Source organism: Ambystoma mexicanum, chromosome 2p (genome assembly GCF_040938575.1).
Source record: "Ambystoma mexicanum isolate Mex_15411 chromosome 2p, UKY_AmexF1_1, whole genome shotgun sequence".
Lineage (NCBI taxonomy): Eukaryota > Metazoa > Chordata > Amphibia > Caudata > Ambystomatidae > Ambystoma > Ambystoma mexicanum.
In genome coordinates, this window is record NC_090923.1 from 950,534,202 (window position 1) to 950,560,295 (window position 26,094).

Below are 26,094 nucleotides of genomic sequence, written 5' to 3' on the forward strand. Positions count from 1 at the left end.
CTCCCAATCGCCCACTCTCCTCTCAAGACTATCCTCACTCCAAATCCTTCCTTCTTACTCACCTGCTACATCTGTCTGTCCCTCCCGCCAACCTTCTGCCTCCACCCTTAAATGTTACTCCCTCCTGCTTCCTCGCTCCTTCTCCCCCTACACTACTACTCCCTCCTCTTCACTACTCCATCCTGCCCTGTACTCGGTCACCTCCATTTCACTCTCCTAAACACTACTGCTCACTCGTTACACTTTCTAACACTCAGACTCTGCTGACTAACGCACACATTTACCACACAATACCACTTGCTGTCACCCCATTCTTTCAAACACCTACACACTCCAGAGCACCATCCTTCCTCCTGCTGGTCTTTGTCTGCTGCCTTCTCCTCTCGCCTCACCTGAAAAATACACAACTTCCACTCCCTATTATTTCCAACCCCCTCTTCCCCTGTTCCATTGGATTTCACGCCCTGGCCAATCTGACCCTGTCTGCCCTGTCCGGATGGGTGTTAAAACAGTCAATAGTTAAAAATGGAGGGCTAAACCCAGCCCCCTTTCTTCCGCAGAGATCAGTCTTGTTGTATCAATGACAGCTGTGATGATTCACTAGGTGATGTTACTTCTTCCTTGGTGCCAGGGGGTCAGACTGCTACCCAATAGTCCCCTTGGGGGTGGTATGATGCGGGAGGATCTCATTGGAGGGACTCCCCCTCTAGGGATAAGGACGACCATCTAGGGTACAGCCCTTATGAAAACATCACACCCCCACATACTTTAGCCTCTCCTTCCTCTAGTAATCTCTTTGTAGACAGTAGGCCTATGTACTGTTCTAAACAGAGTACCTTATGTTTCTGGAAAATACTGAGACGGAGAACAACAAAAAGAACCTTGGTAATCCAAGTACTGGGACAAGTTGCCACCGCAAAGCAATGAAGATGAAAGAGAAAAGGGACTTGTACAATGGGCTCAGACACTGGTGGCAACATTGCATAAAATTCGACAATGGACTAAACACTGTGTCTCGGGCAGCCGCAGTAGACTGCAGGTGTGCTGTGTACCGACCTCGGCAGATACGAACCAGCGTTGCTGATCCGGAGGCAGAGAGCTCCAAGGATGCTGGCAGTCCGCTGCGTCTGATGATCGGAGGGCCTGCAGGAGCAGAACGGTGTCCAGCAGTATCAAGAAGAGGTTGGAATGCAGACGGCAGTCAGGAACACTGTTGCACAGCCGCAGGGATATCAAGACGCTGGAGAAGCCGAGCCAAAGGCCCGCTGTCCCAGAAAGCCCTGGAGATGTGCCGAACACTCCAACAAGATAAAGGGTGCCACGGGAGACCCGGAGGGGACGCAGGGTGGCTTACCAAGAGGGCGCATGCAGTTGTCCCTAGGCCTCTTTACAATCATAACACTTGGGTGGCACAGCAGTGGCAGGAAGCTTGCAAACCCTCTCTTCCGCTTCATTGTAGTGGTGGAGGGAAACCTGTTGACCACCAGGGAAGGGGGAGGACCCTTGAGAGGGAGAGACCCTCACAATAGTGACGGGGATAAAACCCACTGACTCACAAACCAGGGTCTGGGACTCAAAGCGAGAAAGATGCGAGTCCTCTTCCTTGTGGCAGTACTGGGCATGGAAGTGAACTAGCAGGCCAGATCAAAGAAGAGGCGAAGCCACAGTCGCGGACCCACCCAATACTCAGGATTGTGTGTTGTAGCTGTGAAACCTAATGAAAATTCCAGGAGAAGGGAGTCATCCTCCTGGTAACCCAGACCGGCAGTACGGTCCAAAAAGGCCTGGGGAAGGGAGTCATTCCCCCGGGCTCTCTGATACTGGACATCCGGAGAAGGGAGACATTCTCCTGACCCACCAAGAAAGTATTGTGCGCAACTTTACTATCAGGGTAATGGGGGCATTCTCCTGACAACGTGAGAGACACAAGACTGTTCTACGATTTTGGAACTGTTTCAACAATCCACAAACCGTAACCCAGGAGAATGGAGTCATTCTCCTGGGACTGGAACTGTACTGCTTTATTTAGTTTCTAGCATAAGGGACAGAAGGAAGGTTTTCTTGAGACAGGTCGGTGGACACTTGAGTTGACAGACACCTTTTCTTTAGTTGAAGCAAGGAAACTCCTCTTGGTAATAGGGGCAGATAGATTTTCTCTTGCTATCTTGATTAATAAGTCTATAGTCCCAAACATGCCACCTTTGTGTCAACCTCCTTCTTCTGCACCCTTGCACAGCCCACATTACAATATGTCCCAGTTTGTGTAATGGGTCCATGTTGTGGTGAAGTTCAGGTCAGGTAAGTAATAGTTCTTGTTTGACTATGAAAGAAGCTTTGCGGCAAGTCTGTTTAGTCTTGCCTATCACAGTATTGCCTTGGTTGTCTGCACGCGCGTGTCTCGGGAAGCAGTGCTCTGTGTCCCTGGTGGCTGCACAGGCTCCCCGATGTCTCGTTTGCCCTCTTTCTTTCTCTTTGGTCTCGTTTGCTAGGTGACTGGAATCCACTGGCGTGAGGTGCTGGGTGGTCGCTTTCTGGTCGCCACAGACTTCCAGTTCTTATTGAACGGGTCTGCAAGAAAGAGGAAGAAACTGGCAGTTTGCTTCTCAAGAGGTGTAAGATGATCTAAAATGCGTGATGAATCCTGCAGAGTCACTGATTCCCCAGTGAGGATCTCCTCCCACATGGCCAGGGGACAGCAGCCACTACCTGATCCTCACCCTGGGAGTGGTATTATGAGGGAGGATCATGTGGGAGGGTACGATATCGGTAGGAAGTGATGACTCCACTGGAAGAGACGCAGTATTCCCCCCCCCCCTTCAGAAATCCTTACCTCTAAAATATTGATGGCATGCCGTCAGTCCGATTGTACTCTTACACGTAATGTTCATTTAACATCTCTTGTTTCTGATGGTTGTGATTTTCCAAAACAATACAACTTTAAAAGGTCTAAAACTCCTATGGACTCCAGCTCCCATAAAGCCTTCAGTACTGGGATGAGGAAGAGGAGAAAGGAGGGAATGTGGCTCAGAAGAAACACCAAGCTATATGTGCAGACTAGTTTATGGGATGGAAATCAGCTGCGCTGGACAATTAAAAATGGTGTGCCTTTTCAAGTTCACTGTGGTGGTTAAGGAGGTGGAGAGATAGATGCAGAGCGGGCGAAGCGGGAAGCAGAGCTCGAGGCAGACACTCAAGAGTGGACTGTGTGGAAGGAGGTAGGCGCTTCCTACCAGCAAGGCAAGTGACCGCGAGAAGCACAGCGGGGTCTGCAGGTGAACCGATGAGGAGCCGGCAGCAGTGGAGGGGCTGTTGGAGACGCTGACACAACGAAGAGTAGTAGTTCCACCGGCGGATGAAGGAGAAGCTGGCGTGAGAGCCGCAGGAGGGTCTGCAGAGCGGGAACCGCTTTCCCAAAGCACAGGCGTTGCTTTGGCCATACGCCACGGGTCAGAAATGCCACCAAACATCGGTGAGTCCCCCCAAACGAATTGGGAGCCCAGGGTGTACCTACAGGCATACACATTTTTTGGAATTCTTTTAAAAATGTGTTTATAACGCTCCGGAGCCCGCAGGCATCAGGGCGCACACAGACACAAGAGACAACAAAAATAAAGAGGACAGGACAATGATGAAGAGGATAAGGTCACTGGCAGGATCTAAGCAAAGAAAGCAGTTTTTGGTAATTTCTTAAACGAAGGCAGGTTGGAAACTGATAGCAGAGTCGGCGGGAGATCATTCCAGATTCTGAACGAACAATTAGCAAATTATATGATCTGCCCACCCCTTTTCATTTCTTAAAGGGGAACTGGGGGGTGGGAAACAAGATTGGTGTTAGTAGATCTCAATGAGGGTAGTGGAGCGTACCAAGAGGTTGTTGACTTTATGTAGCTAGGTGCCTTCCCATAAAGAAACTTATGGAGAGAAGTGGCTGCCTTGAATTGACATCTAGCCATGACTGGTAGCCAGTGCAATTCCTGTCGATTTGAGATATGACACCCTTTTGGGACTTTCTTAACAATCCAGACTGGATCATTTTGGATGCCTTGTAGGCATTGGATGCTTATTTTATTTTATCTACGCCAATTAAGAGTGCATTGCAGTAATCTAATCTTGATAGAATAGTAGCCCTAGCAATGGAGGCCGAGTTGTCCTCATTAAGATAGGGACGGATGTTTCTAAGAAGCTTGAGATGGGAGATGGTATGTGCAGTTCTTGGTTACTAGATTCACATGGGCTTCAGCACTTAGTGCACAATCTGTGTGTACCCAAGTGTTTTAACTTTCTCCCTAACTGGGATACAGCAATCCTGGATGGAAAAAGACTAGTAGCAGTTAAGGAGTTTAGCCCTGGCTTGTGATGAGCCAAAGAGAAGGAGCTCCGTCTTGCCCTTATTGAGGCACATCCAGCCATCTACCATCCAAGAATCTATTTGTGAGTAGATGTTTTGGAAGAGTAGGTTGTCCTTGGTATAATCCCCCGAGAGCTCTAGGACCAGCTTGGTATCATCAGCGTAATTGGTCCAAAAGACTCTAGAGTTTTCTAGGAGGCCACAAAGAGAGAGGATTTACAGATTGAAAACTATGGAGGACATGCAAGCACCCTGGAGCACCCCACAGGTGGAAAGAATGGGGTCTGAAGTAGCCTTCTCCCAGCAAACTCTAGATTTTCTGCCAGTCAGGAAAGATGGTATCCACTTACAGGTCAGGGCAGAAAAAATGACAAGTGTCTCTGGGGGTCTGTATGAGGCGTTTGTGGTCTAATAAATCGAACGCAGCCGTTAAGACCAATAGTACCAGGAGACCGGGTTTACCACGGTCCATAAGATGAGCATATGCCTCTGAAGATCAACAAGGGCAGTTTCAGTACTATGAGTGGGGCGGAAGCCCGATTGCCTGGGGTGAAGAATGTTCGTAGTCTCTATGAAAGAATGAATCTGCCGAGTTGCTTCTTTGTCCAGCACTTTCAAGAAAAAATTGCAGGTGGTGACCAGACAGGTTTTTTCACAAGAGTAGTCACTGACATTTTTAATGTCGGCAGGAACTGTATGTGCATAGAAGGAGGCTAAGAATGGAACAAAGATTTCCTTATTATCAAGGACGAGTTTAGGAGGAATTACATTATCTGGTCCTGCTGTTGGATGCATAGTACCAAGAGTGGCTAACAGGTCAAGGTTGGATAAAACGAGGTGCAATCCTGAGGGAGCACTGAATGTTCAAGGGGAAGAGTCGGCAATCTCTGGCGGACAGTGCTAGATTTAGCTTAGACCTGACTTTGAATTTTATCCCTGGCTCTAAGTATTTTATCTTGGAACGCAGCCTGTATTCTGGTGCAGTCCTCGTTAGAGGGGGTAAAGGGAGTTAACTGGGCCTTGGGTTTTTCAAGAAGCCTTAATATATCAAAAACCTTTTTTAGGTTTGTTATTAGCTTCAGAGATTTGTTGGTTGAAATAGTTCTTTTTAAGCCAGCACCTTTCTGCCTTTCTCTTTTTTATCTTTAGGCATCTGAGTTCTTGTGAAAAGCAGTTTTGATGGTTAGGGTAACCCGAACGACTCTAGACTTGACAGGGGCAACTTTATCTAGGAACAGTGAATTGTTTGTTAAATGGCTTAATTAAAGTATTAGGGGACTCTTTCTTGGAAGTACACACTATGATGTCAGTAATACAATCACTAAGGTGATTGGTTGAGATTTTCTTAAAATTTCGGTTCATAATAGTTTTAGGCGATTGAGCACTTTAAAAGGTGAGGTACAAAGATCAATGTCGAAATTAATCAGAAAATGGTCTGACCAAATACAAAGGGTGGTATTGTTAATTTGTATCTTCATATTCTGTGTGGTAACCCAGTCTAGAATGTGACCTTTGGCATTAGTGGGGTCCGAGTTCAGAACCTGATGGCAAATGGTATTAAGGTTGGACACGAGCAAAGTAGCTTCTTTGTCCAATGGGTCCCCTCTCCAGTAATTTAAATCTCCTAAGAACAGGGTTGCGCTGTTTGCCTCTTTAAGGTTTGCTAGGAGATGTGTCATTTCTTCATTAAAGGAGTCCATGGTGGTAGGAGGGCGATACATTAAGATGAAATGTATACAGCTACATGGGGTGGGAGTTAGTTTAAGATGCAAAATCTCACATCCGTCGCAGTGGCTGGGTGTATCAAACAGAGAGATACTATTCCTAGCAATAACTGCCACACCCCCCACCGACTCTCAACTCTCGGTTTTTACAGTAGATAGTGTAAACATCTGGAACTGCCAGGGTTACCATAGGCCCACTAGAGTCAGATATTTAAGTCTCAGGCCAGAATAATATGTCTAGCTCTTGGTCGACAACAAGGTCATGAATATTCAAGGCATGCTTATTCAATGATCGCGTGTTAAGCATTGCTACTTTAAGTGTTTGATCTTTTGCCTCAGAAACGATGGAAACCTCACTATTGGGGGCCCGTGGGTGATGGGCAATAACGTTGGTCGAGTACGTGAGAGTAAATTGTTAGAATTACTCCAAGGTAATGAGTTTTGTGCTGAGGGGTGATTAATATAAGGGGCCTTAACAGTCAGGCGATTGCAATTAACTTTAGCCTGCTGATCCACGGTAATTTCTGATGCAGCTAGCTTGCTGCGGATTACTTCAGGGATTTGCACTAGGTTTGTCTGGGGGCTAGCCATGAGTGGCCCTTCCGGATAGCGGAGGACCTACCCCTGGAGGTGTATATGCCACTTGCAGGTAGAGGGACTGCTAGTGAGGGAGAGGTCTCATTTTGGGTTTTGAATCTTTGTTCTAGAAAGTGGCTGACTTTTTGCAGTTGGTCCACTCTCTGACACGAACAAATAAGATCAAGCGTGGATGGGTAACCCATTGTGCGGGAGGTTCAATGTAGCGGGTTTTAGGTCGAAGACCAAAGAGGTAGTATACTACCAGAAGCTAGTACACAGGGCGAAATACCTCTTCAGGCTCCCGCAACGAGTTTGGCGAGGACCGGCAAAGACTGGCTTGGTGCAGAACCACCGGCCCTGAAGTGCCTGGAGGAGGATCAATTAGTAATGCCCTGGAATACCTGGATAATGTAGTTTGAATCAGTAAGTGCGTTCTCGCGTTGTAAAGAAAAACAACTGAAACGGATTTCAAAATTCAAGATGCTAACAATGCGAGTGAGTGCTTTATCTCTCTGGTAACGTTTAGCAAATAGATACAACGCACAGCGGCTGCAATGGAAGAGCACACACGCCAGCAGTTAAGGAACAAACGGCAAACAAAATACCACAATCTGATTTCAGACACAAGTGCGTGCGAGCAACTATCTGCACAGCGTATAACGAATACCTGGAAAAAGCGAAAGCCGCTACTGTTTTTATACACCGGATCAATTAGTAAAGCCCTGGGATACCTTGGTAATCTAGTTTGAAGCAGTAAGTGTGTTCTAACATTGTAAAGAAAAACAACTGAAACGGATTTCTAATTTCAAGATGCTAACAATGCGAGTGAGAGTGCTTTATCTCTCTGCTTGGTAACTATTTAGCAAATGGATACAACGCACGGCACAGAAGAGCGCACATGCCGGCAGTTAAGGAGCAAACAAAATACCACAATCTGATTTCACAGACACCAGTGCGTGCGAGCAACTAACAAACAGTTGGGAACTTATTTAGACTATCAACCAAATGATATAGAAAGACAGAGTTTACACACATCTCCATATATGAGATGTCGATATGGGGAAAGCTGGAGTAAATGTTGTCCAAGCAAGTGAACATTAATGAAGCAATTGAAAGGCAAGATATGTACAACTCTTCGTAAATGAGATGTCCGTATGGGGACGATTGGAACAAGTATTGCCACAAGCCAATGAACACTAATAATGAAGTTAACAAACAAAGCTTGAACACGTCTCCATATATGGGATGCCTATGTCGGGGAAGTTGGAACAAGTAATACATAAAGCAAATAAAGTATAAACCGTGAAGAAGTAAAACTGTTAAACTTAGAGACTGAAAAACATCGAGGAGATAAGATGACCTGGTGAAAGAAGTGCATTAGGCAGTGAGCTTTTGGGGGAAAGATACCTGGCAGCAGAGTACACCAAGGGATCTACAAAGCCCAGAGGGGGGATTCCTGTCAGGGGTATCACGCAGGTAATCCATCTAGAGTATGTGAAAAAAAAGTACATTGTAGAAAGGTTCCTGGCTGGAGAGTACACAAGGAGACCATAAGTTGCTGTGTAGAAGAGGGACTTTTGCCATCCTTTCAAACACCATTGTTTGGAAAAGATATTTTTCTCATCCACAAAGTGTTAAAACATCACTTAAGTTGATGTGTAGTAAATGCACTTTTGCCATTTCGTATACCATTGCTTGGGGAACACACTTTTCATTAGCCTTAAAGTGTTATGTGAAAGAGACATTTTCATCAATCTTAAAGGAACATGGTTTGAACAGAACACTTTCAACACTATACCTGAGACAGTTTAGGGGAATGGAATCAACCCCTGGATACAGGGATTGTTTTGTTGGATTTACATATTTATTTTTTGCACACCCTTTGCTGAATCTAAAGCAGAGACGTTTACCTTTTACCTTGCACCTTTTGATTGTGTGTGTTCGTGTGAGGGTCAGATACATTTTGGACACAAGGTCAGCTTGCGTTAGTTTGTTTTCTAGGCAGGGAAACTCTCTTTATGATAGGGACAGAAAGGGCTTTATCCAAACCCTTTTTATTTTAATAAAATGACTAATGTCGGAAACATTACAACTTTGTGTCAGCTTCTCATTTCTACCCCGCTTACAGATCCTGCTGCCAGAAAACATGCAGTACTTGTAGAAGTGTATAGTAACTGGGGCCCTTCAACTACCACCTCCCCCCACTGGCTTCCACCCTGGTAGGCCTCCCAACCCAGACAGAGGGGACCCCTCTCCCGCCCCCCCCCCCCCCTCCTTGACAGATTACTGACCTTGTCACAAGGAACATTAGGGCACATCTAGAAGACATTTGTAACATGAGTCGTATACGATAGTCAGAATGTTATAGCTTGCATCTTTTGTGGAACATAATTGGAATTTGAATGTGCTTGGTACTATGACTATCTTGGACTCTAGTTGCATTATGCTGACTGATGGGTCTTCATTTGCTGTGTAAGTGACACTGGTGCAAGGTGTCCATAGACGCCACCACCTTCCGCACTCCCACCCCACTCACCTGAAATGGGGCCTTGGGCTCCTGCTGCCAGTTCGATGATCACTGCCTCATGTACCCTGTATGCTTGCATCTCAATAGCCTCACACTACAACAATTGGACACCGGATAACAGCGCACGTGGCGGCCATCTTTGTTTGGGATCTGGGCTTCTCTCCTGCTTACCATGTGTGGTTGCCATCTTGCAGCCCAGTTTCCACCCACGGGACCTGATTTGCTGCTGTTTTCTGATTCCTTGCTCCACAAATAAGCACACTTCTGGTGTAGCGTTCTGTGTGTTTGATTCCTTGATCCCTGCATTAAAATCTTTGGATGTCATTTTGGATTCTGTGATTCTCTTCCTGGTACTGCACTTTTCTTTTAGACCAATTTTTGTATCCCCTCAATCGCTGAATGGATTATACATCTAGAATTTGGCATCTAAGTTCGCTTCCTTCCTTTTCTCGTCTTCCTTTTGAGTCTCATCCTTGCTTCTTCTGGCTGGTATGCTGTCTGAGTTGTGGGATTTAACCTTCTCTCTACCCAGCCTCTGTCCACATTTATCAGGTATATGATATGATATTTTATTTGTATTGCGCTCATACACAAGTGGTTCAGAGCGCGGCGAGGCAAGGGAGGGGAACAAGGGGCAACAAAACGACGATCTTTCTAGGCCCAGTGACATTGAGAACACACAAGTGCAGGGGAGAGGGAAGGGGGAAAGTGCAAGGGGCAGGGGAGGAGTGGAAAGTGCTGAACACTGGATAAAGCAACAGATAGTGCAGCCAGCAGGTGGCAAGTGCAAGTAGAAGGTGCAGACACGGGGTGTCTAATAAGTGCAGGTAAGGGGACTGTAGGGTTGCAGATACAGACCCAAGTGCAAGGGTTGCCAGGAGGCTGTGCGGGTGTGCTGCTGGGTGGGCAAGGCCCTTGGCCTGAAAATCAGAGGGTAACCAGGTGCCCAGTGCCAAAGCAGACAGATCAGCAGGGGAGAGGAAGAGCGAAGGCAGAAGCAAAGAGGAAGGTCTTGAGGTGCTTCCAGAACTGAAGATGGTTCTCCTCAAGTTTCAGAGAGGCAGGGAGGCTGTTCCAGAGGGAGGGAGGCTGTTCCAGAGGGAGGTGGGGGATTTGGACTTTTCCCCTGCTCCAGCAACTGTCTATATGTTCTTATGCTCTGAATACAGTCTTGACTGGGTTCCATGTATGTGATGTATGTGGTTTCCCTCTTACGGGTACACTGGTGTTAGTAGAGATTTTAATTTTGCTGCTTACTCTCCCTAGACATCAACAGGACACATCAATGTTTTTTTATAGTCTGTAACCTGTTGTGACTTTTAGAGGCAACTGAAGCCTTTTTACTTCACTTGCCTTGCTAAGCTCATCTATATTGGGGCACTGATCAGTTCCTATGACTATCCGTGCATGAGAACTCTATTCTCCATAGTAAAATTTCTTTTCTTTTTCCCTGCTCACATCACCTTATTGTGAAGTGTGGTGGAGACCCTTTCTGTCCTTATAATTGTTATTTGTAACTTTGTGGTTACTAACATGATGCGTCCAAAATAGGCTGGTGGAAGTAGATCATTTTGTACCGTTTTCGTTTTTAATTGTCTCATGCACTATTGCATTTTACTGCTTAATGCCAAAAAGAATACCATATACCATATACTCTGAAATGGCTTTGACATGAGATTTCTGTCTGTCCTTTGGCCATCTTATATTTTGCCCTTCTTCCTTCCCCCTCGGACCAGATTTGACATACATGGTAAATCCCTTCCCAACGAAAGTTCCACCTTTCCCAGGCCAATTGGCGGTCTGTGTGTGAGGCTGGATGTGGGGACTTGGGCTGTCTGGTTCCAGGCCACATCCATGCCAATGTAGGTCTGTTGCTGGCAAGATGTTGGCCGGAAGCTGTTCAGCATTGGGCAGCCCTTGCCAGTCTGAATGGTGTAGATTGTTAGCAATGGTGTGCTCGGGCGACTCCAGCTCGAATCCTGGAGAAAAGAAAGAGGACGCATGCAGCCATTCGAACAAATCATTGTGCCAATACCCCTATGAAGAAGTGCTGCTCCCTAGCAACCGGGGGAAGACTGTTAAAGTCAAACCAGCATAGCCTCAAGCCATGTCCACGTAAGACCTGCTCCTCTCTACAGATCTCCAGAACGTCCTTGTCGGTGCTTTGACCCCTGTAATGGTGGGAACAACCTTTCCGGACCACTAGTTTAGAATCTGTGCCTTCTGAGCCTTCAGAAGTGTCACTGGATCACTCGCTGAACTGACAAGCTCTCATCGGCTACCTTGATTCACCATTCAGAGTTCGGCCTTGGAGGATTCAACGTATGGGCAAGACCTTTTCTCTGCAGTTTCAGCTTTCCTGAGTGAAGAGAAGCTGTGCAGGGCCTGTTCCTTTATCACCACGAGGATCGCCTGTTGCTGACTAATCGTAGTGACCACTACTGCAACCAGCTGTCTTCATGCCGTGTAGGCCTCCTGCTCCGTCATCTTGTCGTGTCAAGGGTGTCCATTCTCCAATGGTTGAGTCGAACCGCCGACTAGCCGGACCCAATCCCGCTACCGAAAGTGACCTCTGCACCAGCGTCCCCTGGACCTCTTGTAACCAGACAGTAAGTGGTCCCAGCAGATTCAGAAACCCCTGAACTGGTTGCTAAAGAAATCATAGTAAGGGGGGTGAGTTTATATACCTATTCTACCTGCACTTCCATCCCCCCACCCTCGTCATGGGGTTGTATGGGCTTAAAGCCCTAACCCAACCTCTCCCTTGCCTGACTAAGATTGTTGGTAATCTGGTCAAGGATCCCCCAGTGCTTCCCCTAGAGTGGTGTGATTGGGAGAGGAACCTGTAAGAACTTTATTTGCCTTGCTTTTCTAATTCTGGGGCACTTTCCTGCTGCAACTGTTATCTTTGGCAACTTATTATTTTGTTTGTGTGCAAATCATACAGTAAACCCTCTTACACACTACATATTGTGGAACTGGTGACTTCTGGGCACCTTTGGACTTATTTGGATTTAGGGACCTTAATCTAGGTTTTCTTGTGGGTGTTCGGTTTTCTAACAATGTACATACATACCTGTCTCCAACTGATTCTAAATTTCTATTTGCTCTGTTTCTCACATGCTTTAGTATACACAGGTACTTTGTGTTGCTCGTAACGTTGCTTATTGTAGCCATAACTATTTTGAAGGTAAAGTGTTGGTGTTCTGCTGGCAAAACCCCCAAACACAGTGAGTGTGTGTGTGTTAGTAGTTGTGTGATAGTACTTACCTTAGGTCTTCGTTGCTTTGAATGTATCCAAAAGTCTAATAAATAATTGTATATTTTTGTACATCTTCTGCTTAACCTGAATGTATGGAGTTGTGTGTCTGTCTTTGTAACCCTAGACCACTCTCACACCCTCCTGAGTTTAAGCCTTACCACTCTGTTATCCTACTTTGATTGAGTTTGGCTAGACCCATTGTATTCCCACTGTTTACTGAAATTGGGTGGCCACTCAGGATCCACCTCCCCCAGGGTTGATGCCAAAACACCATCTTAACAATTCTCTAACACTACCCATGACCAGAGGAGTCTTTTCGAAGTAGGTAAGGTTTTTGTTCAGTTTATCTTGATTTTGGTAACATTATGGCATTCCCATGGCGATTACCCTGCCATCTGAAAGAAGCAGCTGACGACCTGTTTTCTGTTGAGTGGCCTTTGCATTCTTCCCCTCTTCCTGGGTGTTGCTGTATGAACCTTCAAACTGTTTGCTTCGTGTTGTAATCGTGGGTGGTACAGGGTGGGATTTAATCTGTTTTTAGTTCTGTTAATTGCTGAGTGATTTAATCTACTGCTTTCCTTCCCAAGAGTTGCCACATGCCAGCACCAACACACTCTCGAGGATAGATTCAGAGTCTGAGGCATGCTCCATTGATGTTGAGGGCTTGGATGTGGGCGAGAGCCTCCAGAATCCTAACTCTGGTAAGATTTAATATACTTCGGAAGAGGAATGGGGTAAGGAATGAAATGAAGTGCCATTCTCCAATAAATTGACACAACAGATGTACAAAAGTTTCTCCAGTGGTTGTCCCTTCTAGCTCCAGAGCTTTCTATTGATCCACCCATCCTCTAATCTTGCAGCATGTAGCTCCACCTGACATTGCCCTACCCCCTCCACTCTCTCTATCAGCTGCACAGAGATAATGTTAGAGCTACCTTAATGGTAGTTGCAGACTCTAGCTACAGATCCTTCATCAAAATACCACTCACTTTAACTACGCATGGCCCTCTCAGCAGTGCTTACTTGAGCTGCTGGGTCCTCACCCATCTATGAAGATGCCTTTTCAGAGCCACCATGCATTAGTTGCAGAACTTTCTTTGAGCTGCAGCAGCAAAGGGTTCTCCAATGCCCCCTCACTCTAGATGAACATATCCTATCAGCAGATTCTTCTGCACTGCAGTGAAATTGCAGGTATTACCCAAATTGACCTTTTGCACAATTGACCTTTTGCACAATTGACCTAATTATAGTGGCGCTATGCTCATACACACATACTCCCAAGCAAAGTTTTTTGTGGACCTCCGCATATATATAAAAGGAATAACTCTTCACTGTTGCTTTACGGAGATGAATCTCACTATTTTTTTTAATATAAAGACATCACAAGAAAAATTTGTTCTCACAGAACAATAGAGAAACACAGTACATTTTAACACACACCATACCAAAACATTTTTGGAATGAACTCCAACACAGTGTGTGTGTACCAGAAACCAAAACAACTTTAGGATTTGTCGAAAGGTTCACATAATGTCGTGTACATATTTCAAAGACAGATTAAAAGACACAAATAAAACAGTTGTACAGAACACAAAAAAATCATTCAGCTTGTGTAAACAGCATGGATCTGCTGTAAGTTAAGTGAGTGGTCTACACCAGGTGTTTCAGCCGCTTATCGGTGGGCTAGGTGTGCCTCATCTTTAACACGGCCTTCATCAGGACGGGGTTCTGCGTGAAGTGACATCTAAGCTGCAGGGAGAGGAGACTATGGTCAGGGAGGAGTATGAGCAGGGAAGTTATTTAGACAGACTTCATCAGACAAGTGTGCAATCAATAGAAAATTCCAAAGAAAACACACAGCTTACCTGTGAATAAATGAATTTCACAGGTCAGGTGCTAGGGATGCAAGAGCCACAAGGGCTGGTCTCTGTATTATCCTATCGTGCAGGACCAAAAACAAAGACAAAAAGAGAGAAGAAAGCAGGGAAGCGCGATTAGTGACGGTCCCTCGCTAATCTATCCATGAATCATGGAAACATACATAAAAAATGAAGTATCATACCTCACAATGGAGGCATTTCAGTCGAAAAAGCCAGTTCCAGGGAAGTTTCCCGGCGAAAAAACCGCACCGCTTGCACAGCTAAAAAGTGAAAATAAACAGGAACTCAGAATGAGCCTTGAGAGCGCCTGGGTCACAGAATTCAGAAGGGAGAAAACGGGCCGTAGTAGTGGCAGTTACCTCTCCAAATGTCAGAGCGTGCAGCCTCTGTGCTGTGTTGCTGGTGCTGACTTGCGGCTGTTGAGTCAGACGGGAATGCGGGGGCCTGGCGGCAGAGCGTTAGTAACGCTGTTGCTAGGGCCCCGCAGGCATTTATACGTCGGCCATATTGAAAACACCGCCGGAGCGATCGGTCAATAGAGCCACGGAATCCACAAGAAAAAGGGCACAATGAATAAAACTACACTAAAGTGGATATGCTACATGGCAGTGCGTATCAGAAAAAGAAATTTAGGTGTATTTGTTTACAAAAAGGTGGTCATGGCAACCGGAGACTAAAAACCTAGGCGGCCCTAAAAAAAAGGGAGGGGACGCTAGGCAACAAATAAATGGGAGGGAGGGGGCCTCATTGGTGGCGAGCTGAAACCCAAAGCCGGTTTGGAACACCGTGCAGACCGGCCCAAAATTTTTTCTCATTCCGCCGTAAAATTGAAGTGCCCGTTACATATAGGTGTGTCCCATAGCACAATTGAATGACACATGCAACCTCAGTGTAGGATACATTGACAGCAAAGAGACTCTATGGATCATTAGTGACCATAAAAAAACGCAAACACGTTACTAACCAATGTAGTGTTTCACGTATGGATAAATCTACATAAGACTCACTAGTGACACTGTTGCAATACATGAGTGACTTTCAGACGGTAGTATGATTTCAAGAAGAACACAGTCTGTGCAACGTTTTCATAGCAAAAGGTACCCAGACACGTATATCAATGACTCATGTCGGAAAAATGACAAGATACAAGATTACAGGAAAGACTTCCACTCAACAGAGACATTTAAACCTGCCTGTACAGTGTTCAGTCTATGAACCCACCGTTGTTCTAATTGGGTGAGAGTTTTATTTAAATCACCCCCACTTTTGGCTGGTTTTACTTTCTGCAAGAAAAACCATCTTAGATCAGTGTCACTGTGGTTCTTGTTGATGAAATGTTCCACTAGGGGCTTATCAGCTATCTTGTTCCTGATGCAGGAGCGATGCTCAAAAATCCGCATCTTGATGGCACGTATGGTTTTTCCCACATAGATGAGTTTGCAAGGGCATTGAATTATATATATGACACCCTTGGTGTTACAGTTAGTGAAATCTGTCATTGTCCACTAACTGTAACACCAATGGTGTCATATAGAAACAAGATAGCTGATAAGCCCCTAGTGGAACATTTCATCAACAAGAACCACAGTGACACTGATCTAAGATGGTTTGTCTTGAAGAAAGTAATCCATACGTGAAACACTACATTGGTTAGTAACGTGTTTGCGTTTTTTTATGGTCACTAATGATCCATAGAGTCTCCTTGCTGTCAATGTATCCTACACTGAGGTTGCATGCGTCATTCAATTGTGCTATGGGACACACCTATATGTAACGGGCACTTCAATTTTACGGCAGATTGAGAAAACATTTTGGGTCGGTCTGCACGGTGTTCCAAACCGGCTTTGGGTTTCAGCTCGCCACCAATGAGGCCCCCTCCCTCCCATTTATTTGTTCCCTAGCGTCCCCTCCCTTTTTTAAGGGCCGCCTAGGTTTTTAGTCTCCGGTTGCCATGACAACCTTTTTGTAAACAAATACACCTAAATTACTTTTTCGGATATGCACTGCCATGTAGCATATCCACTTTAGTGTAGTTTTATTCATTGTGCCCTTTTTCTTGTGGATTCCGTGGCTCTATTGACCAATGGCTCCGGCGGTGTTTTCAATATGGCCGCCGTATAAATGCCTGCGGGGCCCTAGCAACAGCGTTACTAACGCTCTGCCGCCAGGCCCCCGCATTCCCGTCTGACTCAGCAGCCGCAAGTCAGCACCAGCAACGCCGCACAGAGGCTGCACGCTCTGACATTTGGAGAGATAACTGCCACTACTACGGCCCATTTTCTCCCTTCTGAATTCTGTGACCCAGGCGCTCTCAAGGCTCATTCTGAGTTCCTGTTTATTTTCACTTTTTAGCTGTGCAAGCGGTGCGGTTTTTTCGCCGGGAAACTTCCCTGGAACTGGCTTTTTCGACTGAAATGCCTCCATTGTGAGGTATGATACTTCATTTTTTATGTATGTTTCCATGATTCATGGATAGATTAGCGAGGGACCGTCACTAATCGCGCTTCCCTGCTTTCTTCTCTCTTTTTGTCTTTGTTTTTGGTCCTGCACGATAGGATAATACAGAGACCAGCCCTTGTGGCTCTTGCATCTCTAGCACCTGACCTGTGAAATTCATTTATTCACAGGTAAGATGTGTGTTTTCTTTGGAATTTTCTATTGATCGCACACTTGTCTGATGAAGTCTGTCTAAATAACTTCCCTGCTCATACTCCTCCCTAACCATAGTCTCCTCTCCCTGCAGCTTAGACGTCACTTCACTCAGAACCCCGTCCTGATGAAGGCTGTGTTAAAGATGAGGCACACCTAGCCCACCGATAAGTGGCTGAAACACCTGGTGTAGACCACTCCCTTAACTTACAGCAGATCCATGCTGTTTACACAAGCTGAATGATTTTTTTGTGTTCTGTACAACTGTTTTATTTGTGTCTTTTAATCTGTCTTTGAAATATGTACATGACATTATGTGAACCTTTCGACAAATCCTAAAGTTGTTTTGGTTTCTGGTACACACACACTGTGTTGGAGTTCATTCCAAAAATGTTTTGGTATGGTGTGTTTTAAAATGTACTGTGTTTCTCTATTCTGTGAAAACACATTTTTCTTGTGATGTCTTTATATAAAAAAAAGTGAGATTCATCTCCGTAAAGCAACAGTGAAGAGTTATTCCTTTTATATATATGCGGAGGTCCACAAAAAACTTTGCTTGGGAGTATTTGTGTATGAGCATAGCGCCATTGGACCTATTCATTTGTATATTTTGTCTTGAACTAACTCTCCTGGGTAGAATAGGTTCCATACCAGGAGCCCTATTTTTTGTTCCTAATTATAGTGGTCCTAATTGACCTTCTGCATAATTGACCTTTATATTATTTTAGTTATTTTATATATGTATTGGGTTGGTTTTGGATTATAAATAATATAAGGGGATTGGGTGGGGGGTTGCAGGGGTTTTCGGATTGGGTGGGTGGTTTGCGGGGGGTTCCCCCCGCATAAATGTCCTAATTGACTTATAAATTTGGTCAATTCTCCCGAGGTCAATTCTCCCAAGGTCAATTGTGAAAAGGTCAATTAGTATACAATCAAATTGCACATAGCCATCTGCAGATACCCCCTCACCACCCCGCCCCTAGCCCTACCTACAAAAGATCTTTCTACAGCTGATCCCATTCGCTATATGGCCTTTTGATTTCCCTCCCCTATCTCTAGCTACAAAGCGTTTCCAGTTTTTCTATCCACTCTAGCTGCACAGCCACTCCTGCAGCGCTTTCTACGCTGCTATCATCCCCTGTCTGCACACCTTTTCCAACTGCCTTCTCTGTAGCTGCACAGGATCTTCTACAGAACTGACGCTCCCATGTTAGCCACACACTGTTCTTTCTAGCAGCTCTTACACTAGCTGCAAAGAGCCATCTCTCAAGCCCTTCCTACCTCCTCCCCCATTCCGTCTTGTATCAAAGAACCTGAGTTGGGAAAGCTGCTATAATACAGTGTTTGTATTTTGTCCCAAAAACAGGTCACAAGGCGGGCACTTCATTAGTTTCTCCATGCATTAAAGAAGAGGAAGAGGTCATTCCCATTGACCAACGAGGATCAGATAGAGCAAATGCAAGTAGTCTTGCAGGTGAGTAAAGACTAACTTATGTTTGATTTCCAGGTCAGGACCACCTACACAACTACTCCCAAAATGTACAGTTTTATATTGTGAGAGCCTCGCAGCTTGCTGCCTAAGCAAATGTACTCAAGGCTGTTGGGAAGATTTTGGTTATGTCCTATGTGTAAGACCGACATTTCAACTTACAGAGTAACCAGATGCTCCAAGTGTTAGAATGATTGGGCAGTCAATGAAAACCCTTACGAAGGTTCAGGATGGTTTAACAGGTACAGAAGACACATAAAATAAAGGGAGGTCCAAATAATGTTAATGTTAAAGGATATTTATACCACGCACTATCACCATCGGAGTGGTCCTCTGGCGCTCGGCGGACTCAAAGATAAGAGGGTGGGGTTGTTAGTGGGGGAGAGCGGGGAAAAAACTATAGTGATGAAGAAAGTGATGTACTGTTGGCAGCTTCAGTTCGGTTTGGCACTGTTTGCTGAACATGGGTGCAGTTCATGGATTGGTAGAGTCCCATGTGCTGTTGTGTGAGACTGTGTGACTTGTTTTGTTTTTGCGGTGTAGTGAGGTGGGTGCGGATTTCTGCGCAAGGAAGTTGTTTGTGTTTCTTTAGCATGTGAGCGGTGCATGCACAGCGGGGAGTTGAGGTTTGGCAGTTCGGTTAGTGGGGCTTTTTCTTATCTTGTTACTTGGGGCATTCAGTATTCACCTAGTCCGTCGCCGTTTTCTGCGCCAGTGGGCTTTTCTTTATGAGCCGCTGGGTGGTGTGAGGGTAGGAAAGAGGTGGGGCCCCCTTCCCTCTAGCGGTAAGAGGTGTATGGTATTGGGCTGCTCGTGGGTCGCCCCGGGGATGCCTGTAGTCGCCTCCTCGTGGATCTAGGGGTGGTACCCTCCCGATTTGTAAGGCAGAGTGAAAACACCTTTCCCCTTTTTGGGTTAGGAGGTGCATGGTATTAGGATCGGATGGGTCTCCCTGGGGTGGACTGTCTCCCTGGGTTACTATGGCTGATTCCTTCCCACTGAGTTGTAGGTAAGGCTTCCGGTTTTCTGGTATTTATTTTTCTGCCATTTCCGTCTGTCTTTATCCATATTTATTTTTGGGCCTTTTTTCTGTGTTTATCCACATTTATTTCTTCATATAAAAAGATAATTAGCAAAACAAGTATTTTTCTGCATTTATTCTAATAAAAAATGATTTTTTTAAAGCACACATGCAGCCATATAGGAAAGAAATGCTAGCTCAATTTTTTCCATGACAAACAGTTGCTCCTGTGACTACTGCTGCTGCCTTAAGATGTATGTTGTCAGCCATTTGAAGAACTTTAATGCTAATTTTATACAACATTTGCACTCTCCATGCTGCCAATCTGCAATGTGATTGGCCTGCGATGTAGGAGTGACATCATAGAGAACCAGACAGAAAGACCTGTTTTTCCGTCTTTTTCCATTTTTATAAATGAATACAGACATAAAGCAGATGGATTTCCGTCTGTATTGATGTGTAAAAATCAGTAAAAAGGGGAAACCTTAGTTATAGGTAATAGAAATATATTCGTTATCTAGTCCTTGTAAAAACTGTGATATTTTCAGTCGTAAAAACTGTGATATTTACATGTAAACGTAAGTGACTTTAGAGCAAAGAATTGTTCAGACAGTGTTACCCAAGTGTTAAGATGGATTTCTAGAATCTGGCCTGGTGGACAGATTTTAGGAGGCCATCCTAGTTCTAGTTAACAGGGGAACTCTAAGAGGTTAGCCCAACCCAATCAAGGTAAGCTTGGAGTGATCAAGGCTTATTCTCAGGTGAGTATGAGTGGGGTCCGGGTTCCACAATGAGCCCACACAGTGAAGCACACAATAATTAAATTTGGAAAGTTAAGTATGTTAGGTAGATTTTTAATTTTTATGCAAATCTCCTTGCCTTATGAGTCCCCCAGCACTTTTTGCTGGACTTATGGGTTTTTGGTCTGTTCCCCTCAGTGAGTTGGAACCTTTTTCCACACCAACTCATTCTTTTACCCTATCTTTTGGGATACTTTGTATTTCTTTTTATGCTTTTCTTGGAGTTGTACTTTACTCCAGGTGTATGGCATCTGTTGTAAGACTTTTGCATCACAGAGCACTCTTTGCAGTGTTGCTGGGAGCCCTTTTTATTTTCTGTTATAGGGGGATATTTGTATCCTTCCTATCTTTTCATATTGAGGTCATCACACCCCACCTTATGTGGAGTGCTGAGGGGCTACACAGTATCCCCTTTCTCACTGCTCCTGTAACTTTTTGGTTACAGTGACCAGCTAAACTGAATGGCTGGTGGCAGTGCTTTTATCCTGCCTACTTTTGTGCAATGTCTACTCCCAGGCTGTACTGAAAGCCGCGGTAGTGCACAGAAGGGTCACCATTGACGCAAAATGGTGGCTGTATTCTTTTTTCACCATTTCATGTTTAATTTTCCCTTCTTGGTCCTTCTTCTGCCTTGCTGGGTGGGGGAGGTCCTGGTTGGACTTTTGTCTTCGTCGGAAATCCCTTGTGAAGCCCGCCAAGGATCCAGTGTGTCTGTAGGACAGGAAACAGGGGACGTCTTTGAAACTCTGCTGTTCTTTGTCTTCTGGTTTGCCAGCCTGGAACCAGTTCCAACCTAGAGTTTGAACGGTGCATGGGTGCTGATTGGATGGATTCCTGCAAACAAGGCATGGATTGTGAGGCTAAAGACCAGCTGACCCCTGCAACCGAAGAATCGATGAGGGAGAAGTTATTTGCAGCCACTTCCAGACAACCGGAGATGCCTTCAGAGTAATCGCTGCTGTCCGACCCCCTTCTTCCAAGCGCCAGGAGAACTCTGAAGATGAAGACTCACCCATTTAGGCTGGTGGGAACAATCGGTCTTGCGACAACCTGCATTTCGAGCCATTCGCCGATGAGCCGTGACCTTCACGGGCTGCAAGCCGCCAATACGCTGGGACCTGTGGCCACTGTGCATTGCATCGTCTTCTGAAGATCAAATCCTAACGAAATGTTGGTGAACTCCTTCCGGACCTCCAGGGGCAAGATTCCACTCCTTGAAGTTCCCTCATCAGTGCTGGACCGAGAAAGCGAGACAAATCGACCAGGATTGTTCTTCATGGGTGCTTCCAAAAAGTGCCAAAATCACAGAACCAACAAGAATCATTTGTCTGAAGCATTGACAGTCGACTGCTCCTGCAAGATCCACTACAATACAAAAAGGTGAGGCCTATGGAGCTTGTCAGATTCCAAAGTCATAGAAACAGAGTTCAAATCAAACAAAAACACATAGAGTGAGAAAAAGGGCTCACTCTCTCCAGGATAAAAATTGAAAGTCCTAGAGTCCAGCAAAAGAGCTGGGCGTCTCTAGGGTTGAAGGGAATTAACACAGAAATGAGACTTCTCCCTAACACTTGTTCCCCCCCAGACTAAGGGACAGGAGGATTTAATCCACTCCTAGATGAATCTCCACTCCAGTCGGGCATACTTTCTGGAGAGACCATCAGCATTTTAGTGATTACACCCCGACATGTGTTCTATGGTGAAATCAAACCCTTGGAGGCTGATTGACCACCTTAACAATTTAGGATTCTCCCCCTTCATCTGCATTAACCATCTCAAGGGTTGGTGGTCTGTTTGAATTACAAAAGTAGATCCATACAAGTATGGTCTAAACTTCTTCAAAGACAACACAATGGCAAAACACTCACATTCAATAGTTGCCCACCATGTCTCACGGTCCTTCGGTTTCCTACTGATGGAGCAGATAGGGTGTTCCCTGCCGTTCTCATCCAGCTGACTCAGAATGGCACCTATCCCTGTATTTGAAGCATCAGTTTGTACAGTAAAGGATTGGTTGTAGCCAGGAGCTCTCAAGACTGGAGCTTGACAAAGGGCTTTCTTAAGTCCTTCAAAAGCCTTAGTGCACTCTTCAATCCACTTGACCTTCTTGGGGAATTTGGGTGAGGAGATCACATTCAAGGGAGAAGCTCTGGTCCCATAGTTCTCAATGAAGTTCCTATAGTACCCGGTGAGACCTAGGAAGGCTTTCACTTGGGTTTGGTTAGTGGGGGTGGCCCAGTCTTGTACAGCTTGTACTTTGCTAGGAAATGGCCTTATTTCACCTCCTCCTACCTTATGTCCAAGGTAGACCACTTTGCTCTGACCAATTTGACATTTACTAGCCTTTATGGTTAGATGGGCCTATTCAAGAGCCTGCAAAACATATCCAAGGTGGTCAAGATGTTCTTCCCAAGTGGGGCTGAACACTGCAATGTCATCGAAGTATGCCATGCAGAGGTCCTCCATCCCCTTCAGAACATGATTCACCATCCTTTGGAATGTAGCAAGATCATTTTTGAGTCCAAAAGGCTTAACCTTAAACTGGTAGAGGCCCCATGGGGTAGAAAATGCAGTTTTCTCCTTGGCATGCTCTGTCGGAGCTATTGCCAATAGCCTGATGTTAGTTCGAATGTGCTGAGGAACTTGGCTGAACCAAGTTTGTCCACCAGCTCATCTGTCCTAGGTAAAGGCTTGGCATCAGTCGTGGTGACTGCATTAAGAACTCTATAATCCTCACAGAATCTCAACTCCTTGGATCCTGCCTTTGACACTAGTACTACTGGACTAGCCCATGGACTTGTAGATGACTGTTACCCCAAGATCAAGCATCTTCTTGACCTCTTCCTTTATGTGGGATCTTACATGGTCTGACATGCTGTAACCCCTGCTTTTGACAGGGAGACAGTCACCAGTGAGAATACTATGCTGGCCCCAAGGGTCAAGCCTGGTGTCGGTGAAAACAGGGAGGCAAACTGATTCAACAGAACCTTGCACTCCTCCTGTTGTTGCAGAGTCAGATCTGAAGAGAGGCTTACTCCTTCAATTTTTCCATCTAAAGGTTGTCCCCTGAGGTCAGGTAGAGGTTCACGCTCCTCCTCCTGATCAGATGCTAAAAGCAAAGCTCCTAGTACTGGTCTGAAAACATAAGCCTTTAATCGGTTAGTGTGATAGACCCTAGGGGCCTCCTTGGGATTGCAGTCCACTAAATAATTGACCTCCAGGTTTGCCCACAACCTTAAAGGGTCTAATCCATTTGTCCTGTAAGGCCCTCTGCTTTGTAGGTATAACTAGAACAAGCTTGTCTGGAGTAAACTCCACCATGTTGGCCTTCTGGTCATGCCAATGTTTGACCAGAGCCTGACCTGCTTTCAAGTAATCTGAAGCTTCTGTCATCATTTGTGCCATTCTCCTTCGGAGACCTAGCACATAGTCGGTGACTCTCACTGGCTTGCGGGAAGGAGCACTCTCCAACCCTTCCTTGATTAGGGCCAATGGACCTCTAACCGGATGACCATAGAGCAGCTCAAATGGGCACTAACCCCTTCTTGAGGGACTTCTCTAAGCAAAGAGAAGGCATAGCAGTAGAAGGTCCCACTTTCTTCTAAGGGGTTCCTCTAAAGCACCTTTCATGCTCTTCATAGTTCTATTGAACCTCTCCACCAATCCATTGGTTTGGGGATGTTAGGCTGTTGAGAACTTGTAGTTCACTCCACAGTTTTTCCACGTGGTTTGCATGTAGTGGGACATAAAATGTGACCCCCTTCAGAGATGACCTCCTTAGGAAAACCAACCCTGGTAAAGATACCAAGGAGGGCCTTAGCCACTGCCTGAGCAGTAATAATCCTCATAGGTATGGCTTCAGGATACCTGGTAGCATGGTCTACCACAACCAATATAAATCTGTTGCCTGAAGAAGTGGAAGGGTCTAGGAGACCAACAATGTCAATCCCCACCCTCTGAAAAGGCACTCCCGCCACTGGGAGAGGCACTAAAGGTGACACATTCTTGGCTCCACTCTTGCCAGATGTCTGACAAGTGTGACAGCTTCTACAGAATGTATCTACATCAGACCCATCTTGGGCAAGTAGGAATACAGAGATACCTTCTCTTTGGTTTTGTTGAAACTCAAGTGACCAGCCAGAGCAATCTCATGGGCTAACTGTAGAAACTGGGGTCTCACCACCTGGGGCACTACAAGTCTTCTGTAGTCCCCTGGGGTAGACTCAATAGGTTCACTGTTAGAGGAGGCCATCCTCCCAGTAAAGCCTATGCTTCCCTGGCTCTTGCCCTTCCAGCTAGGAAGCTGCCTGTTGGCTAAGACCTTCAAGAGTAAGACACTCTCTTTGACCTCTGCTAAAGTCTGCCCTAGAGGGTCTACCTTCTGCAAGCAAAGTCTGCAGCTCAGGATGGTCTTTAGGATCCAGATCTCCAACATAGGGAAGGGCTTATTCCAGCTCCGTTTCACCTGTAGCTGTTTCACCACTTTCTGGTTGGTCATCCCACTCAGCCTCAGCTGGTGGAGGGCGTCACTGGGGTGACCTTGGACTGTCCTCTCGGGGATGTCCTTGTCCTTTGAACAGGGGTGATACCTTTCTTTCTTCCTGAGACCTTGGGTTTCCCCTTTGTCTCTTTCTTCGGCCTGGAATTAGAAGGGTATCCATCCTGTGGAGTGGGAGTTATAGGAGTCTCTGTAACTTCCCATTGAGAGTCCTCTAAAAATGCACCTCTGGCCAATCTAGTTTGCTCCTGCTACCTTTTACTAGGAGGCCTCGGGGTGCTTGATACAACTCCAATGGTTTTTAAGTCATTCCCCAACCGGGCTCTCCCAGGCACCTCATTTTGTACACTGACAGGTATTCTTAGTCATATTGTTGCACTGGACGATAGCTGGTTGTATTGGAACCATCTGTATAGGGCCTCCTGCTAGTTTAGTGGGACCTTTGGGTGCCTTAGCAACATCCTCAGGTTTGAAAAAACTTTAATTAACCACTGTAATGTTTGCCCCGGTGTCTCTAATGGCAGGAGTCTCCTGACCATTCACAAGTAATATTTGTAATATTCCTTGGTGTTATCTGGAATGGCGTTGTACACATCCACATTCTGCTGTTCCCACAGACCCAGGGACACTAAAGAAACACTGGTTGAGACTCCAATGGGTTCTTCAGCCAATAGTTGAAAGTTACCACTTGCCATATGAACTTCTCCCTCAGGGATAAATGCTTAGGAGGCGGTGTGGACCCCTGAAGGTGTACCCTTACATCTGGGATCCCCTTTTACATAGTCAGTTGATCCACATGCATAACATTTACCATTTGTTTTTTTTAATGGGGTTTTCTGCTGACCTCACTTTGGTTTGGCACCAGAGGGTTCACTAGACTTCGGTTTCCCTTGGAATGTACCCTTATTCTGTTTGTGGCCCTCTTTTGGATGGTTGGAATTAGAATTCTCTTTTGCCTCTTTATTGTGCTGCTTCCCCTCATCCTTCTTGTGATTGGCCCCAGAATCCTTCAGTGGCCCTGTTGGCAACCCACAAGTCAGCAGCCTTTGCTAACTTCTTGGGATCAATCTCTTTTGAGTCAGCCAAGTGCTGTCTCAGCTCAGGAGAGCAGGCATCAAAAATAGATTCCAACAAAAACAAATTTCTCATTCCTTCAAAAGAGTTCACTCTGTAACCCTTAACCCAACCATCTAAGTTTTTCAAACATTCACACACCCATGTAGCCCAAGGGGTGCCATCAGTCATTTTTGAGGGTCCTAAACCTCTTAAGGTACTGGGAAGGAGTCTTCCCAAATCTGGCTATTAAAGGCCAGCTAC

At 45.6% G+C, this 26,094-nt stretch overlaps 1 protein-coding gene across 2 annotated transcripts in view; it reads left to right on the forward strand.

Moving 5' to 3' along the window:
- The window catches only part of LOC138566953 (zinc finger protein 208-like), a 644,285-nt gene that overhangs the window by 518,599 nt on the left and 99,592 nt on the right, over nucleotides 1–26,094 (forward strand). For both annotated transcript variants that reach the window (XM_069644731.1, XM_069644732.1), the window contains 2 exons: nucleotides 13,028–13,141; nucleotides 18,336–18,443. In XM_069644731.1, the coding sequence (XP_069500832.1) occupies nucleotides 13,028–13,141; nucleotides 18,336–18,443 (222 nt within the window). The remainder of the gene's footprint in view (nucleotides 1–13,027; nucleotides 13,142–18,335; nucleotides 18,444–26,094) is intronic.